We start from the raw sequence: 17,108 nt of genomic DNA, 5'->3' as shown, positions 1-17,108 counted from the left end.
ACAGATGAGGGGAAGCAAGGTAAAACTTATTAAACAGTTTCAGTCTGATGATCTCTATTTGGCCAGTGAAATAAAATATCCAGCTGATAAGAATTTGCAAGTTAGTATGAAAGTAACGTGAAGGTGACAGAAATGTTTGAGATTTTTTAGTTGTGGAAATAACTAGTTAAGTGGTCAGGGGAAATGTCTTGAAATCTGTAATAGGAAAAAATGCCTGATCATGGAATAATAAGGGAAATATCCCCAAATAACCTCCATCTGAAATACTCATAATTTTTTCTATTTTTAGATAATCAATCTCCTGATCATTATAGTAATTCCATTTTCTTTATATTGCTTTTCCAGTTAAATTACTTCTAACTCTAGGATATGAATAAACTAGTGGGCTAAATAGAAAACTACATTTGTACCAATGATTCTCATGTTTCTTCATTTTTCTATCCTCAGACGATTTGAGATCACCTCTTCAGTCCAAGTCAATGAATGGACTAAATCAATCTGTACTTTCTGAGTTTATGTTGCTGGGAATCGCTAGTTCTTGGGAAACTAAAGTTTTTCTCATGTTGATATTTTCCTTGATCTATTTGGGGATCATCCTGGGAAACCTCTTCATTTTCTTTTTGGTAATTTTTGATTCTCATTTACATTCTCCTATGTACTTCCTACTGGCCAACCTGTCCTTCATTGACGTGGGGTTTGCCTCTACCACAGTCCCCAAAATGATTAGAGACCTTCTAAATGAAAACAAGATAATTTCTTTCCAAAGTTGTATGACACAGATATGCTTCATCCACATCATGGGAGGAGTGGAGATGGTGTTACTCATCGCCATGGCATTTGACAGGTACACAGCCATCTGTAAGCCTCTTCACTACTTGAACATCATGAACCCTAAAACATGTGTTTCATTTGTAATTGCTGGATGGGTCATTGGAGTCATCCATGCTATGTCTCAGTTTGCTTTCATTATAAACTTGCCCTTTTGTGGTCCTAATAAAGTGGACAGCTTTTACTGTGACTTTCCCAGGATCATAAAACTTGCATGTACAGATGGAGCCAAGTTTGAGTTTATTATTGCTGCCAACAGTGGCTTCATGAGCATGGGCACCTTCTTCCTGCTGATCCTTTCCTATGTCTTTATTTTGGTCACTGTCTGGAAACGTTCTTCAGGAGACTTATCCAAGGCATTTGTCACTCTGTCAGCTCACATCACTGTGGTGGTTCTATTTTTCACTCCATGCATGTTTCTCTATGTATGGCCTTTCCCCACATCATCAATTGATAAATACCTGTTCATTGTTGACTTTGCTATCACTCCTGTCTTGAATCCTGCCATCTATACATTGAGGAACAAAGACATAAAGATGGCCATAAAAAGATTTAGCAAATGGGGACATTATGTCAAATTTTGCTGACTAAATCTGGCTTTGGAGCTCTAAAATTATACACCCATCAGCCTCTTGGATATTTTCACATAGGTTTCAGATACTTGCCACATCCAGATCTGGACATAACATCTACATCATTGAATAGATTTCTACTACTTCCGTAAAACATTTACTCATTACCTTTACTACCATGGAAATTGTGAATCCACTATGATATGGGTGATTTTGTCAGACAGCATTACTATCTACTAAATATTTATAATTGAAATTATGATCATTTTTATAATAGAAGAGTACAATTACATCTCTTCTGCTTCCTACAGGTTTGCAAATGAACTGTCAACTTGCTATGGAGAATATTAGGAATCATTATATCAAAGTTTTGTAAGACTAGTAATTCTATCTAGTTTACTCAGGTTGTACTCCCTCAGAAGATCCAAAGACAAAATTTGATATGTCAGTAGTTTATTTGAAAGCTGATTTTTGGAAACATCATTAAGGAAGTGGAAAATGAGACAGAAACATGAAGGATGCTTATGTTGATAAATCTAATAGATTTGAGCTTATCATGGCTCTCTGGGTGACTCTATAAACTGTGGCTTAGAATTGCCCTAACTTAAGGTAAAGAAAGCTAGAATACTTTTTCATTTTCACAGAGTGCATTAACTTCTTGGTATGTCCACTCTTTCCCATATAGAATACTTTGCCTTATAGAAAGCTGTCAGGTAGAGTTTCAGTTGCTGGCAGTAGACAACCATGTCTGTGTTTGGAAACGATAAATGCCAAGGTATATCCCACTTTTCAAAGATACTTAGTCCCTATTAAACATCATTTCATCCTGCTATAGATTTTTAAAGCAGCAGTTGGCTAAGATAATTCTGGGTTGAAAATCACTATTGTAAAAGTCATTATGGATTTTCACTCAGTTCATGCTTATTGGTCTCATGTTACATGCTAACTTCAAGTGTTTCATCTCTACTAAGGCCTAGCAACTAGCCAGAAATGTTTGTTTCCTTCTTTCCTCTTAACACTTCCTTTTTCTTTCATTTGTTCTTTCTTTTACTTCCTTCCTTCCCTCCTTTTTTTCTTTTCTTTTTCTTTCTTCCCTCCTTTTTCTTTCTTGCTTGCTTTCCTCCCTTCTTTCTTTTCTTTTTTCTAACTTTTATTTTTGGTTTTTAAATTATTTTATTGAATTATAATTAACTTATAGTGTTATATTAGTTTTGGGTGTACAATGCAACGATTCAACATTTCTGTGCATTACTCAGTGCTCACCACTATAAAGCACTTACCATCTGTCACCAAGTAATATTGTTACCATATTATTGACTATATTCCTGATGCTGTAATTTATTATAAAATAACTGACAGTTTGTGCCCCTTAATCCCCTTGATTTATATTACCTATTCTCCCACCAACCTCACCTCTGGCAACCATCACTTTATATTCTGTTTTGAAGAGTCTGGGGCTTTTTGGGGTTTTTCTGTTTTGTTTCGTTTTGTTTTGTTTTTCCAATTTAGAGATTTATTTTTTTTCCAGATTAAATTTTTTTTTTTTTACAAATAGTTTATTGTCAAGTTGGTTTCCATATAACACCCTGTGCTCATCCGCACAAGTGCTCCTCTCCGTGCCCCTCCCCCCCCACATCCATCAGTCCTCAGTTTTTGTCAGCATTCAAGAGTCTCTCATGGTTTGCCTCTCTCCCTCTCCCCCACTATTCCCCCCTTCTTCTCCCCCTTGGTCCTCCGTTAAGTTCCTCCTAATCCTCCTATACGTGCAAACATATGATATTTGTCCTTCTCTGCCTGACTTATTTCACTCAGCATAACACCCTCAAGGTCCATTCTTGTTGCTACACATGGCCGGATTTCATTGTTTCTCAATGCCATGTAGTATTGCATTCTATAGATAAACCACATCTTCTTGATCCATTCGTCCGTTGATGGACACTTAGGCTCTTTCCATGTTTTAGCTATTGTGGAGAGTGCTGCTATGAACATTGGGGTACATGTGCCCCTAGGCATCAGCACTCCTGTATCCCTTGGGTAAATTCCTAGCAGTGCTATTGCTGGGCCATAGGGGAGTTCTATTGTTAAGTTATTGAAGAACCTCCACACTGTTTTCCAGAGGGGCTGTACCAGTTTACATTCCCACCAACAGTGGAGGAGGGTGCCCGTTTCTCCACATCCTCGCCAGCATCTCGTGTTCTCTGATTTGCTCATTTTAGCCACTCTGACTGGCGTGAGGTGGTATCTCAGTGTGGTTTTGATTTGTATTTCCCTGATGAGGAGGGATGCTGAGCATCGTTTCATGTGTCTGTTGGCCATCTGGATGTCCTCTTTGGAGAAGTGTCTGTTCATATCTTCTGCCCATTTCTTCACTGGGTTGTTTGTTTTTCGGGCGTGTAGTTTGGTGAGTTCCTTATAGATTCTGGATATTAACCCTTTATCTGATATGTCATTTGCAACTATCTTTTCCCATTCCGTTGGTTGCCTATTAATTTTCTGGGTTGTTTCCTTGGCTGTGCAGAAGCTTTTAATCTTGATGAGGTCCCAACAGTTTATTTTTGCTCTTGATTCCCTTGCTTTTGGGGATGTGTCAAGTAAGAAGTTGCTGCGGTGGAGGTCAAGGAGGTTGTTTCCTGCTTTCTCCTCTAGGGTGTTGATAGTTTCCTGTCTCACGTTCAGGTCCTTTATCCATTTTGAGTTGATTTTTGTGCATGGTGTGAGAAAATGATCTAGTTTCATTCTTCTGCATGTTGCTGTCCAGTTCTCCCAACACCATCTGTTAAAAAGGCTGTCTTTTTTCCATTGGATATTCTTTCCTGCTTTGTCAAAGATCAGTTGGCTGTATACTTTTGGGTCCACTTCTGAGTTCTCAATTCTGTTCCATTGGTCTATGTGTCTGTTTTTGTGCCAATACCATACTGTCTTGAGGATGACAGCTTTGTAGTAGAGGCTGAAGTCTGGGATGGTGATACCTCCCGTTTTGGTTTTATTTTTCAGTATTACTTTGGCTATTCGGGGTCTTTTGTGGTTCCATACAAATTTTTGGATAGTTTGTTCTAGTTTTGAGAAGTATGCTGGTGCAATTTTGATTGGAATTGCATTGAATGTGTAGAGTGCTTTAGGTAGTAATGACATCTTAACTATATTTATTCTTCCTATCCATGAGCATGGAATGTTTTTCCATTTCTTTGTGTCTTCTTCAATTTCCTTCATAAGTTTTCTATAGTTTTCATCATACAGATCTCTTGTATCCTTGGTTAGGTTTATTCCGAGGTATTTTATGGTTTTTTGTGCAATTGTGAATGGGATCAGTTTCTTGATTTCTCTTTCTGTTGCTTCATTATTGGTGTATAAAAATGCAACCGATTTCTGTACGTTGATTTTGTACCCTGCAACTTGGCTGAATTCTTGGATCAGTTCTAGTAGGCTTCTGGTGGAGTCTGTCGGGTTTTCTATGTAGAGTATCATGTCGTCTGCGAAAAGTGTAAGTTTGACTTCCTCTTTGCCAATTCTGATGCCTTTGACTTCCTTTTGTTGTCTGATGGCTGATGCTAGGACTTCCAGCACTATGTTAAACAACAATGGTGAGAGTGGACATCCCTGTCATGTTCCTGATCTCAGGGGGAAAGCTCTCAGTTTTTCCCCATTGAGGATGATGTTAGCTGAAGGCTTCTCATAAATGGCTTTTATGATGTTTAAGTAGGTTCCTTCTATCCCGACTTTCTCTAGAGTCTTTATTAAGAAAGGATGCTGTATTTTGTCAAATGCTTTTTCTGCATCTGTTGACAGGATCATGTGGTTTTTATCTCCTTGTATTGATGTGATGAATCACATTAATTGATTTGCGAACGTTGAACCAGCCCTGTAATCCAGGAAGGAATCTCACTTCATCTTGGTGGATAATTCTTTTGATGTGCTGTTGAATTCGATTTGCAAGTATCTTGTTGAGGTTTTTTGCATCTGTATTCATCAAGGATATTGGCCTGTAGTTCTCTTTTTTAGCTGGATCTCTGTCTGGCTTGGGAATCACAGTGATGCTGGCTTCATAAAATGAGTCTGGGAGTTTTCCTTCGCTTTCTATTTTTTGGAATAGCTTGAGAAGAATTGGTATTAGTTCTTTTTTAAACGTCTGGTAGAATTCCCCTGGGAAGCCATCTGGTCCTGGACTCTTATTTGTTGGGAGATTTTTTATCACTGATTTGATTTCCTCACTAGTTATGGGTCTGTTCAGATTTCCTATCTCTTCCTATGTGAATTTTGGTAGTGGGTGTGCGTTTTAGGAATTTGTCCATTTCTTCTAAGTTGTCCCATTTGTTGGCATATAATTTTTCATAGTATTCCCTGATAATTGCCTGTATTTCTGAGGGGTTGGTTGTAATAATTCCATTTTCATTCATGATTTTGTCTATTTGGGTGCTCCCTCTTTTCTTTTTGAGAAGCCTGGCTAGAGGTTTGTCAATTTTGTTTATTTTTTGAAAAAACCAACTCTTGGTTTCATTGATCTGTTCAATTATTTCTTTGGCTCTACGTTGTTTATTTCTGCTCTGATTTTTACTATTTCTCTTCTTCTACTGGGTTTAGGGTGTTCTTGTTGCTCTGCCTCTAGTTCCTTTAGGTGAGCTGTTAGGTTTTGGATTTGCGCTTTTTCTGGTCTCTTGAAATAGGCCTGGAGTGCACGTACTTTCTTCTTAGGACTGCCTTTGCCGCATCCCATAGATTTTGGATTGTTGTGTTTTCATTTTCATTTGTTTCCATATATTTTTAAATTTCATCCCTAATTGCCTGATTGGCCCATTCATTCTTTAGTAGGGTGGTCTTTAACCTCCATGATTTTGGGGGTTTTCCAGGCTTCTTCCTGTGATTGATTTCAAGTTTCAAAGCATTGTGATCTGACAGTGTGCATGGTATGATCTCGCTTCTTTTATATTTATTGAGGGCTGCTTTATGTCCCAGTATGTGATCTATCTTGGAGAATGTGCCATGCGCACTTGAGAAGAAAGTAAATTCCCTGGCCTCAGGATGTAGAGTTCTAAATATATCTGTCAAATCCATCTGGTCCAAAGTGTCTTTCAAGTCCATTATTTCTTTAGTGATTTTCTGTCTGGATGACCTATCCATTGCTGTAAACGGAGTATTAAAGTCCCCTGCTATTAGCACATTCTTATCTATGAGCCTGTTTCTCTTTGTGATTGTTTTATATATTTAGGTGCTCCCATATTCGGTGAATAGACATTTATGATTGTTAGTTCTTCCTGATGGATAGACCCTGTAACTATTATGTAATGACCTTCTTCATCTCTTGCTATTGTCTTTAATTTAAAGTCTAGTTTGTCTGATATAAGTATAGCTACTCCAGCTTTCTTTTGATTTCCAGTAGCATGATAAACATTTCACCATCCCCTTACTTTTAATCTGAAAGTATCTCCCGGTCTAAAATGAGTTTCCTGTAGACAGCATATAGATGGATTTTGTGTTTTTATCCATTCTACTACCCTATGTCTTTTGATTGGAGCATTCGGCCCATTTACATTCAGTGTTATTATTGAGTTATGTGGGTTTAGAGTCTTTGTATGTTTTGTAGGGTTCATGTTTGTGGTGGTGTCTCTGGAATCTTTGTTCCTTGNTCCCCCTCAGGATTTCTTGTAGGGCTGGCTTCGTGGTGACAAATTCTTTCAATTTCTGTTTATTTGGAAAGGTTTTTATCTCTCCTTCTATTTTGAATGACAGGCTTGCTGGATAGAGGATTCTTGGCTGCATATTTTTACTGTTCATCACATTGAAGATCTCCTGCCATTCCTTTCTGGTCTGCCACGTTTCAGTAGATAGGTCTGTCACCACTCTGATTGGTGTGCCTTTGTATGTTAGGGCCCTTTTCTCCCTAGCTGCTTTCAAAACGTTCTTTGTCCTTATATTTTGCCATTTTTACTATGATATGTCTTGCAGAAGGTCGATTCAGATGACATCAGAGGGGGTTCCTCTGAGCCTCTTGTATTTCAACGTTTACTTCTTTTCCGAGGTCGGGGAAGTTCTCTGCTATGACTTGTTCCAGGACTCCTTCAGCACCTTTCCCTCTCTCTTCCTCTTCTTGGATTCCTATGATAAGGATATTGTTGCGTTTGACCATGTCGCTGAGCTCTCGAACTCTTCTTTCCTGTTCCTGGATCAGTTTGTCTCTTTTTTTTGTCAGCCTCTTGTTTTTCTATAATGGTGTCTTCTAAATCACTTATTCTCCTTTCTGCCTCTTCAATGTGTGCATTGGAGGCCTCTAATTTATTATGTATCTCATTTATCGCTTTTTAAATTTTTCATGCCTATTTATATTCTCCATTTTGTCTGTAGCCATAGTTTCTTTGATGTCCCTTATGTTTTTTTCAAGCCCAGCTATTAATTTTATGATTATTAATCTAAAATCTTGTTCATTTATGCTGCTTATATCTCTTTTGAGCAGTTCATTAGCTGTCAATTCTTCTGGGAGTTTCTTTGGGGGAGAGCTTTTTCGTTTCGTCGTTTTAGTTACCTTTCTGGCTCTTGTTAGTTTTAATGACCTGTTATGCTCTCTGCTCCTGTGAGCGCTGTTGTATCCAAGAAGACTCTTTGACTGTCCAGGGCCTATCCTTTCAGAGAGTGTTTGTTTGTTTGTTTTATAATTTTTTTTAATTTTTTATTTATTTTTAGGAGAGAGAGAGAGACAGACAGCGTGAGCAGGGGAGGGTCAGAGAGAGAGGGAGTCACAGACTGAAACAGGCTCCAGGCTCCAAGCTGGCAGTCAGCACAGAGCCCGACGCGGGGCTCGAACCCACAAACGGCGAGATCATGACCTAAGCGAAAGTCAGATGCTTAACCGACTAAGCCACCCAGGCGCCCCGCAGAGAGTGTTTTTTGAATGGTATCTCTTCGTCTCTCTTGTTGAGACCTTGGTTATTTTGTTTTCCTACTCGTAGTGATATCTGGGACTCTCCACCACGTGTACTTTGGCTTTTTTCTTGAGGTAGCCCTGGAGAGGAAAACAGACTGACAAACACACAGGGAGCAGGGGCACACAAATGCACAGACAAATCCGACAAACATGCAAACCTAGAGGGACAGAGAAAAAGTTAAGGGAAAAGACGGAGGAGGGAGGGCGAATAATAGAAAATCAAAGAATACATAACAAGGTCAAAAGGAAGAAAAGAAAAGGAAAAAAGAAGAATACCAATGGACAAAGAACAGTTTATAGCATATAACCGGATTTCCCAGGTATAATTAAATAGCCAGATGTATGCAGTGCTGGTTGAAGAGCATAGAGACAGAGAGAGAAGACAGGGCAGGGGTGGGGGGATTACACAAAATTGGAAATAGAATGAACAGGCAGAAGGGATATGAAGCTTTTTTCAAAGAGTTAAAAGATGGAGTATGGTTGGTTAGGTGAGAGAAGGACGCTGGTATTATCCAGAGAAACTATATAGTCTAACTACTCCTAAGAGAAAGAGATGAAAAGGTCGGGAGGTGTAGAATTTACATCTACAGAATGGACTAAATTTGATTGTTTAAGCATGCCGGTGAGGAGAGGTAATCACGTCAGTGTTCTGTGGAAAAAAAGAAAAAAAAGAAAAGAAAAAAACTGCAAAAACAAAAAAAGGGAAAAGGGAGGAGGGCAGCTCTCAAGCAGGGATGGGCGTGGTGTGATCCAATGCGTCTGGTGGGGGTTCTGCCTTGGCGGTTGTAGGGAGGAGAGTGGTGACGCTCCACCTTGCTTTTATAGGCCTGTAAACTTCCTGGGCCAGGGGCTCAGCGAAAGTTTGTTGCGCTTTTCAACCCAAGCAAGTCCCAGCCTCCAAATCGCAGGCCAAACGCCCTGCTGAAATTGCCTCAGGAGATACCCTGGCAACCCCCTCAGGGCAATTCCAAGCTTCCAGGCTAGCTCTGGGGGTGGAGCCAGAAGCCGCTGCTCCCTTCTCCTCCAGGTTGGGCTGGGAAGCCTGGGCGGGGCGGGCGGCCTTGTCTGCTGGTGTGCTGAGCCCGCTGGAGTGAGGAAATCAAGTTCCCTCTGTGTCTCGTCACCCAAAACATGAACTCGCGGTCAAATCTGCCAGTTTTTAGCTCTTTGCCTTCCCTCTAGAGTTCCAGCCAGCTAGGAGCACGGAGGCTGGTACCTGCGCGCCTCCTCCAGGGGTCCAAGCCTGCCTCGAGGGTAATGGCTGCAGGCGAGCAGCCTCTCCCAGCCAGCCAGTAGCCAGCAAAAAGAAGCAAACCACGAGCCCAACCCCTCCGGGGCGAGTTGGAGCGTGGGTGGCCTGAAGCGCAGGTATTTTGTGCGTTTTTCTACACCCCGAGCTAGCAGAGGTTTTTCCCCCCCGAGCAGAGGTTTTTCTGTTTCGGACTCTCTTTTTCCCCTCTCACTCCCCACAGAGGGGGGTGGCCCGTCCCTCCAGCCTCCAATCCCGGCCCGATTTTTTTTTTTTTTTTTACACAAATAGTTTATTGTCAAATTAGTTTCTACATAACACTCAGTGCTCATCCCCAAAGTGCCCTCCTCCATGCCCATCCCCCCCTCCCCCCCACATCCATCAGTCCTCAGTTTTTGTCAGCATTCAAGAGACTCTCATGGTTTGCCTCTCTCCCTTTCCCCCACCATTTCCGCCCTTCTTCTCCCCCTTGTTCCTCCGTCAAGTTCCTCCTAATCCTCCTATACGTGCAAACATATGGTATTTGTCCTTCTCTGCCTGACTTATTTCGCTCAGCATAACACCCTCAAGGTCCATCCATGTTGCTACACATGGCCAGATTTCATTGTTTCTCATTGCCGTGTAGTATTCCATGGTATAGATAAACCACATCTTCTTGATCCATTCATCTGTTGATGGACACTTAGGCTCTTTCCATGTTTTAGCTATTGTGGAGAGTGCTGCTATGAACATTGGGGTCCATGTGCTCCTATGCCTCAGCATTTCTGTATCCCTTGGGTAAATTCCTAGCAGTGCTATTGCTGGGTCATAAGGGAGTTCTATTGTTAGTTTCCTGAGGAACCTCCACACTGTTTTCCAGAGGGGCTGTACCAGTTTACATTCCCACCAACAGTGCAGGAGGGTGCCCGTTTCTCCACATCCTCGCCAGCATCTAGAGTTCTCGGATTTGCTCATTTTAGCCACTCTGACTGGCGTGAAGTGGTATCTCAGTGTGGTTTTGATTTGTATTTCCCTGATGAGGAGGGATGCTGAGCATCGTTTCATGTGTTTGTTGGCCATCTGGATGTCCTCTTTGGAGAAGTGTCTGTTCATGTCTTCTGCCCATTTCTTCACTGGGTTGTTTGTTTTTCGGGCGTGTAGTTTGGTGAGTTCCTTATAGATTCTGGATATTAACCCTTTATCTGATATGTCATTTGCAACTATCTTTTCCCATTCCGTTGGTTGCCTATTAATTTTCTGGGTTGTTTCCTTGGCTGTGCAGAAGCTTTTAATCTTGATGAGGTCCCAACAGTTTATTTTTGCTCTTGATTCCCTTGCTTTTGGGGATGTGTCAAGTAAGAAGTTGCTGCGGTGGAGGTCAAGGAGGTTGTTTCCTGCTTTCTCCTCTAGGGTGTTGATAGTTTCCTGTCTCACGTTCAGGTCCTTTATCCATTTTGAGTTTATTTTTGTGCATGGTGTGAGAAAATGATCTAGTTTCATTCTTCTGCATGTTGCTGTCCAGTTCTCCCAACACCATCTGTTAAAAAGGCTGTCTTTTTTCCATTGGATATTCTTTCCTGCTTTGTCAAAGATCAGTTGGCTGTATACTTTTGGGTCCACTTCTGAGTTCTCAATTCTGTTCCATTGGTCTATGGGTCTGTTTTTGTGCCAATACCATACTGTCTTGAGGATGGCAGCTTTGTAGTAGAGGCTGAAGTCTAGGATGGTGATACCTCCCGTTTTGGTTTTATTTTTCAGTATTACTTTCGCTATTCGGGGTCTTTTGTGGTTCCATACAAATTTTTGGATCGAAAACCCGACAGACTCCACCAGAAGCCTACTAGAACTGATCCAAGAATTCAGCCAAGTTGCAGGGTACAAAATCAACGTACAGAAATCGGTTGCATTTTTATACACCAACAATGAAGCAACAGAAAGAGAAATCAAGAAACTGATCCCCTTCACAATTGCACAAAAAACCATAAAATACCTCGGAATAAACATAACCAAGGATACAAGAGATCTTTATGTTGAAAACTATAGAAAACTTATGTAGGAAATTGAAGAAGACACAAAGAAATGGAAAAACATTCCATGCTCATGGATAGGAAGAATAAATATAGTTAAGATGTCATTACTACCTAAAGCACTCTACACATTCAATGCAATTCCCGGCCCGATTTTATCTTCCCCAGTTTGCACTCACGTTAGAAGGCTTTCTCAGTGGAATCTGCGTCCTTTTTCTCCCAATCTCTTGGGTTTGGTACAGTTTCCTATGGCTTCAGATCTTTTCCGTGTGATGCATGGGCGCGAGTGCAGGAACGGAGCTCCCTACTTCTCCACCATCTTGCCCTTCCCCAAGAGTCTGTTTTTTTGATACCTTCTTTTTTCTTTGTTCGTTTGTCTTATTTCTTAAATTCCACATATGATTAAATCATACATTTTTCTTTCTCTGATTTCTTTAATTTAGCATTATACCTTCTAGGTCCATATATATTGTTACAAATGGCAATATCTTATTCTTTTTATGACTGATTAATATCCCATTGTGTATATATACCCCATCTTTATCCATTCATCAACTGATGGACATAGATTGCTTCTGTTTCTTGGCTATTATAAATAATGTAATAAACATAAAGGTGCACATATCTTTCCAAATTAGTGTTACATAAATGTTTACTTATTATAGGAAAGCTGCAGAGGATGGAAGAGCATTTTAAATCATAAACATCTATATATACTAAGATCACCTATAGGGGCTAACAAATTCTCCATGTAGTATCCATATGTGACTCAGTAACTTCAAATACCACTGCATCTATCCTAGACCATGGGCCTCTTAGAAATTATCCCAAAGGGACAGGTCCATGAATTGGGGGAAAATATATTTCCCACTCTTTGGCATACATGTGACTTACAAAAGTGTCTAGAATTTTGCCACTTCCTTCTTACCAGGTCTAACAGCATTATATCTTTACAGTAATGGATATGGATAATGTACTCTGGAATAGAAAACAAGAGAGTTGATAGAGCCCTGGGATATAGTGAATGCATGTTGCTGTATCTGCCAGAAAAAAACAAAATGCTTCTGAAAATTTTTGCCAATAACTTCTAGGGAAAATGGTAGAGCAGGAAGACCCTAAACTCACCTTGTCCCATCAATACAACTAGATAACACTTGCATAAGAGCAAACAACCCAGAAAAGGACCCAAAGACTGGCCTAATATTCCACAACTGAAGGTAGAGAGAGGCCAGATTGAAGAGGCTAGGAAGGGTGAAGATTCAGTGGGAACCTAAACCCACAGATTTTACCACCAGAGTGAAAGAGCAGTGAGTGTGGAGAGGAGCAAGAAACAGAGTACTATACCAGGAAGCCTACAAAAAGAAGAGAAATCCCTATAGCATATGACCTTAAATATCAGAGGGGCCAGATTATATAAGTACTTACAACCTGCAGGCCTTAGAATGTGGAACTTTAAAAATCAACAGGCTCGGCTCTGAGAGAGCCCAGAGTGTGCTAGGAATCTGAGGCCCTGACCTTAAAGAGACAGCACAGAGAACAGCCCACAGAGATACAGCTTGGAAGCAACAGTTTGAAAGGTGCCTGGAGTTTAGGGGAGGAAAAGTTAGATACTAATCTCAGTCCTCTGAGGGACTTCTCTAGGAATAAAGGAGATGGCAGGTGCCATGTCCCTCTCCCTGCCCCTCATCATAAACACACAGCCACCTGTGGGAACCAGCACTACTCTAGCACTCACTACCTAATTTGCTTACCATATGCCCCACTGCCTTGAGCCAGGCCTGCCTTAGTACTGATGCTGTGGACTCTTTCCCCCAGATGTACACAGACCTTGCCAACAGTGCACCTCCTCACACCTTGTTAAAATTCCACCTCCAGACTGCACATGCTTAATTGAACAGCTCTGCCACCCCAGTCTACAGCAGCCTCCTCCCTATGGAGGAGCACACACAGTTTCTAGCACTATGCCCCCACCCTGCCAGCCAATCTCTGCATTGGGTGTGTGTCCACTGTGGAGAAGGGCCGGAGCCACCTAGTTAAAAGTTTAAGTCCAATGCATAACTTTCAAGAACAAGAGAGGAAGGTTGACTTTCTAACACACAGAAACAAATACAGAGTGTCAGACAAAATAAGAGTCAAAGGGAAAAGTCACAAATGAAAGAATAAGACAAAACCACAGCAAAAGACCTAAGTGAAACTGATGTAATTAACATTCCTGATAGAGAATTTGAGGTAATGATCATAAGAATAATCAATGGACTTGAGAAGTGAGTGGAGGACATCTGTGAGACTCTTAAGAAGGACATAGAAAATATAAAAAACAACTAATCAGAGATGAAGAACATGATAAATGAAATTTAAAATACACTTGATATTATGAATAAATAGCAGATTGGAAGAAGCAGAAGAATGAATTAATAAACTAGAATAGAGTAATGGATAGTAATCAACTGAACAAATGAGAGAAAAAAAGATTATGCAAAACTAGAATAGATTTAGGGAACACAGTGACTCCATCACATTTGCATTATAGGGAATCTTAGGAGAAGAGAGAGAAAAGGGGGCAAAAATTTATTTGAAGAAATAATAGTTGAAAAGTTCCCTAATCTTGGGGAGGAAATAGATATCCAGACCCTGTAGGCACACAGAACCCCCAACAAAATCAACCCAAGGAGTTTCATGTAAAGACACATAGTAATCAAAATAGCAAAAAAATAAATAAATAAATAAATAAAATAAAGAATGATAAAGAAAAAAATTTAAAGCAGGAAAAAAAGACAGTTCCACGAACCAGGGAAACCCCATAAGGCTATCAGCTGATTTCTCAACAAAAACTTGGCTGGCTAGAAGAGGTGAGCATGATATATTCCAAAGGCTGAAAGGAAAACTTCTACAGACAAGAATACTCTTTCCAGCAAGGCTATCATCAGAATAGAGGGAGAGATTAAAAGTTTCTCAGAAAAACAAAACCTGCAGGAGCTCAAGACCTCTCAAACAGCCCTATGAGAAATATTAAAGAGGACTCTTTGAGTGGAAAAGAAAAGACCATAAGTGAGAGTGTGAAAAGTAGAAAACAGAAAAATAAATGTATCTTTAAAAATCACTCAAGAGATTCATGAAATAAAGGATGTATAAGATGACACAACATATCTAAATGTGGAGGGGGGAGAAGTAAAGAATAGGTTTGAACTTAAGCAGCTATCAACTTAATGTAGATTAATATATGCAGAAGATGTTATATACAAATCTAATGATACCACAGATCAAAAACAACTGTTAGATATGCAAAGAATTTTTAAAAAGGAATCCAAGGATATCACTAAAGAAAACCAGAAAACTATTAAAGAAAGCAAGGGAAGAAATGATCAGAGCAAAACTACAAAAACAATCACAAAACAAGTAACAAATGGCAATAAACACATACTTATCAAGAATTACTTTGAATGTAAATGGACTAAATGTTCCAATCAAAAGATACAGAGTGACAGAGCGAACAAAGTAAGAAAAGTAACCTATATGTTGTTTACAAGAAACTCATTTCAGATGTAACGAAGCCAGCAGATTGAAAGCAAGAGTATGGAGAAACATTTATCATACAAATGGATATCCAAGGAAAGCCAGAATAGCAATACTGACATTGGACAAAACAGAATTTTAAACAAAGACTGTAACAAGAGACAAAAACAAAAAAGGACACTATGTATTAATAAAGGGGACAACCCAACAAGAAGATACAACAACTGTACATATGTATACACCCAACATTGGAGGACTCAAATACATAAAACAGTTAATAACAAGCATAAAAGAACTAATCAATAATAATACAATAATAGTAGGGGACTTTAACACCCCACTTACATTGATGTTCAGATCATCAGTAAGAAAGTCAGTAAGAAAGAGTGGCTTTAAATAACATACATGATCAGGTAGATTTAGCAGATATATTAAAAACTTTCCATTCTAAAATAGCAGAATACACATTCTTTTCAAGAGCACACAAAATATTCTCTAAAATAAATCATATATTAGTCCATAAAATAAGTCTCAACAAACTCAAAATGATCAAAGTCACACAATGCATCTCTTATGACTTCAATGCCAGGAAACTACAAAAAAAATCTGGAAAGACCACAAATACAGGAAGGTTAAATAACATGATACTAAACTATGAATGGGTCAACCAAGAATTCAACGAAGAAATCAAAAGCCCCGACACCTGGATTCAGCACAATTCATGATCTCATCAAGCCCCGCTTTAGGCTCTGTGCTGACAGCATGGAACGTCCTTAGGATTCTCTCTCCCTCTCTCTCTGCCCCTTTTCCACTCACTCTCTTCTCTCCCCCTCTCAAAATAAATTGACCTAAAAGAAAAGAAAGAAATCCCTAAGTTAACATCAGACTCAACAGGGAAAAACTGAGAGCTTGTCCCCTAAGGTCAGGAACAAAACAAAGATGTCCACTCTCACCACTTATTCAACATAGTACCAGAAGGCCTAGGCACAGTAATCAGACAACAAAATGAAATAAAAGGCATAGAAATTGGTAAGGAAAAAGTAAAACTTTCACTTTTCGCAGATAAATGATTGTGTATATCGAAAATCTGAAAGACTCCACCAAAAATCTGCTAGAACTGATCAATTCAAAAAGTCCCAGGATACAAAATCAATGTGCAGATATCTATTGCATTTCTATACACCAATAATGAGCCAGAAGAAAGATAAATTAAGAAAATGATCCCATTTACAAATGCACCAAAAATAATAAGATACCTAGAAATAAACCTAACCAAACAGGTGAAAGACCTGTACTCTAAAAACTATAAAATAGTGATGAAAGAAATTGAAGGTGACATAAAGAATTGGAAAGAAATTCCATATCCATGTATTGAAAGAACAAATATCATTAAAATGTCTATAGTACCAGAAGCAATATACATATTCAATGCAATCCCTATCAAAATACCAACAGCATTCTTCACAGGACTAGAACACATAATCTTAGAATTTGTATGGAACCACAAAAGGCCCCAGATAGCCAAAGCAATCTTGAATAAGAAAAGCAAAGTTGGAGCCATCATAATTCCAGACTTAAGTAAAAGAGTATGGTACTGGCACAAAATTAGACACAAAGATCAATGGAACAGAATATAAAATCCATAAATAAGCCCACAATTATGTGGCAATTAATCTTCAATGAAATAGGAAAGAATATCCAGTGGGGGGAAAAAATCTCTTCAAAAATGGTGCTGGGAAAACTGGTCTCACCTACCTGCAAAATAAATTGGATCACTTCCTAATAGCATACATAAAAATTAATTCAAAATGAATTAAAGACTTAAATGTGATATTGCAATCATAAAATCCCTAGAAGAGTATACAGGCAGTAACTTCTTTGACATTGGCTGTAGCAATATTTTTCTAGCTATATCTCCTGAGCAAGAAAATAAAAGAAAACCAACTATTGGGATTATATGAAAATAAAAAAGTTTCTGCACAGCAAAACAAATAATCAAAAAAATTAAAGGGCAACATACACAATGG

General features: G+C 39.3%; 1 protein-coding gene across 2 annotated transcripts; it reads left to right on the top strand.

The window, feature by feature from the left end:
* The first annotated feature begins 479 nt into the window (after positions 1-479).
* On the top strand, positions 480-3,816 carry LOC120221103 (olfactory receptor 4F21-like). 2 transcript variants are annotated; one of them, XM_039218362.1, is made up of 2 exons: positions 480-1,377; positions 3,773-3,816. In XM_039218362.1, the coding sequence occupies exons 1-2, from the start codon at positions 480-482 to the stop codon at positions 3,814-3,816; spliced, it is 942 nt and encodes a 313-aa protein (XP_039074293.1). The 2 variants fall into 2 exon arrangements, with proteins under 2 accessions (XP_039074293.1, XP_039074292.1); XM_039218361.1 differs by lacking the exon at positions 3,773-3,816 and having other exon boundaries at positions 480-1,415.
* Positions 3,817-17,108: the final 13,292 nt, after the last annotated feature.

Source organism: Hyaena hyaena, unplaced genomic scaffold, assembly GCF_003009895.1.
Source record: "Hyaena hyaena isolate Hyena2069 unplaced genomic scaffold, ASM300989v1 scaffold_756, whole genome shotgun sequence".
Taxonomy (NCBI): domain Eukaryota; kingdom Metazoa; phylum Chordata; class Mammalia; order Carnivora; family Hyaenidae; genus Hyaena; species Hyaena hyaena.
Note: the sequence above shows the minus strand (reverse complement) of the source record. Positions and strands in the feature narration are given on the sequence as shown.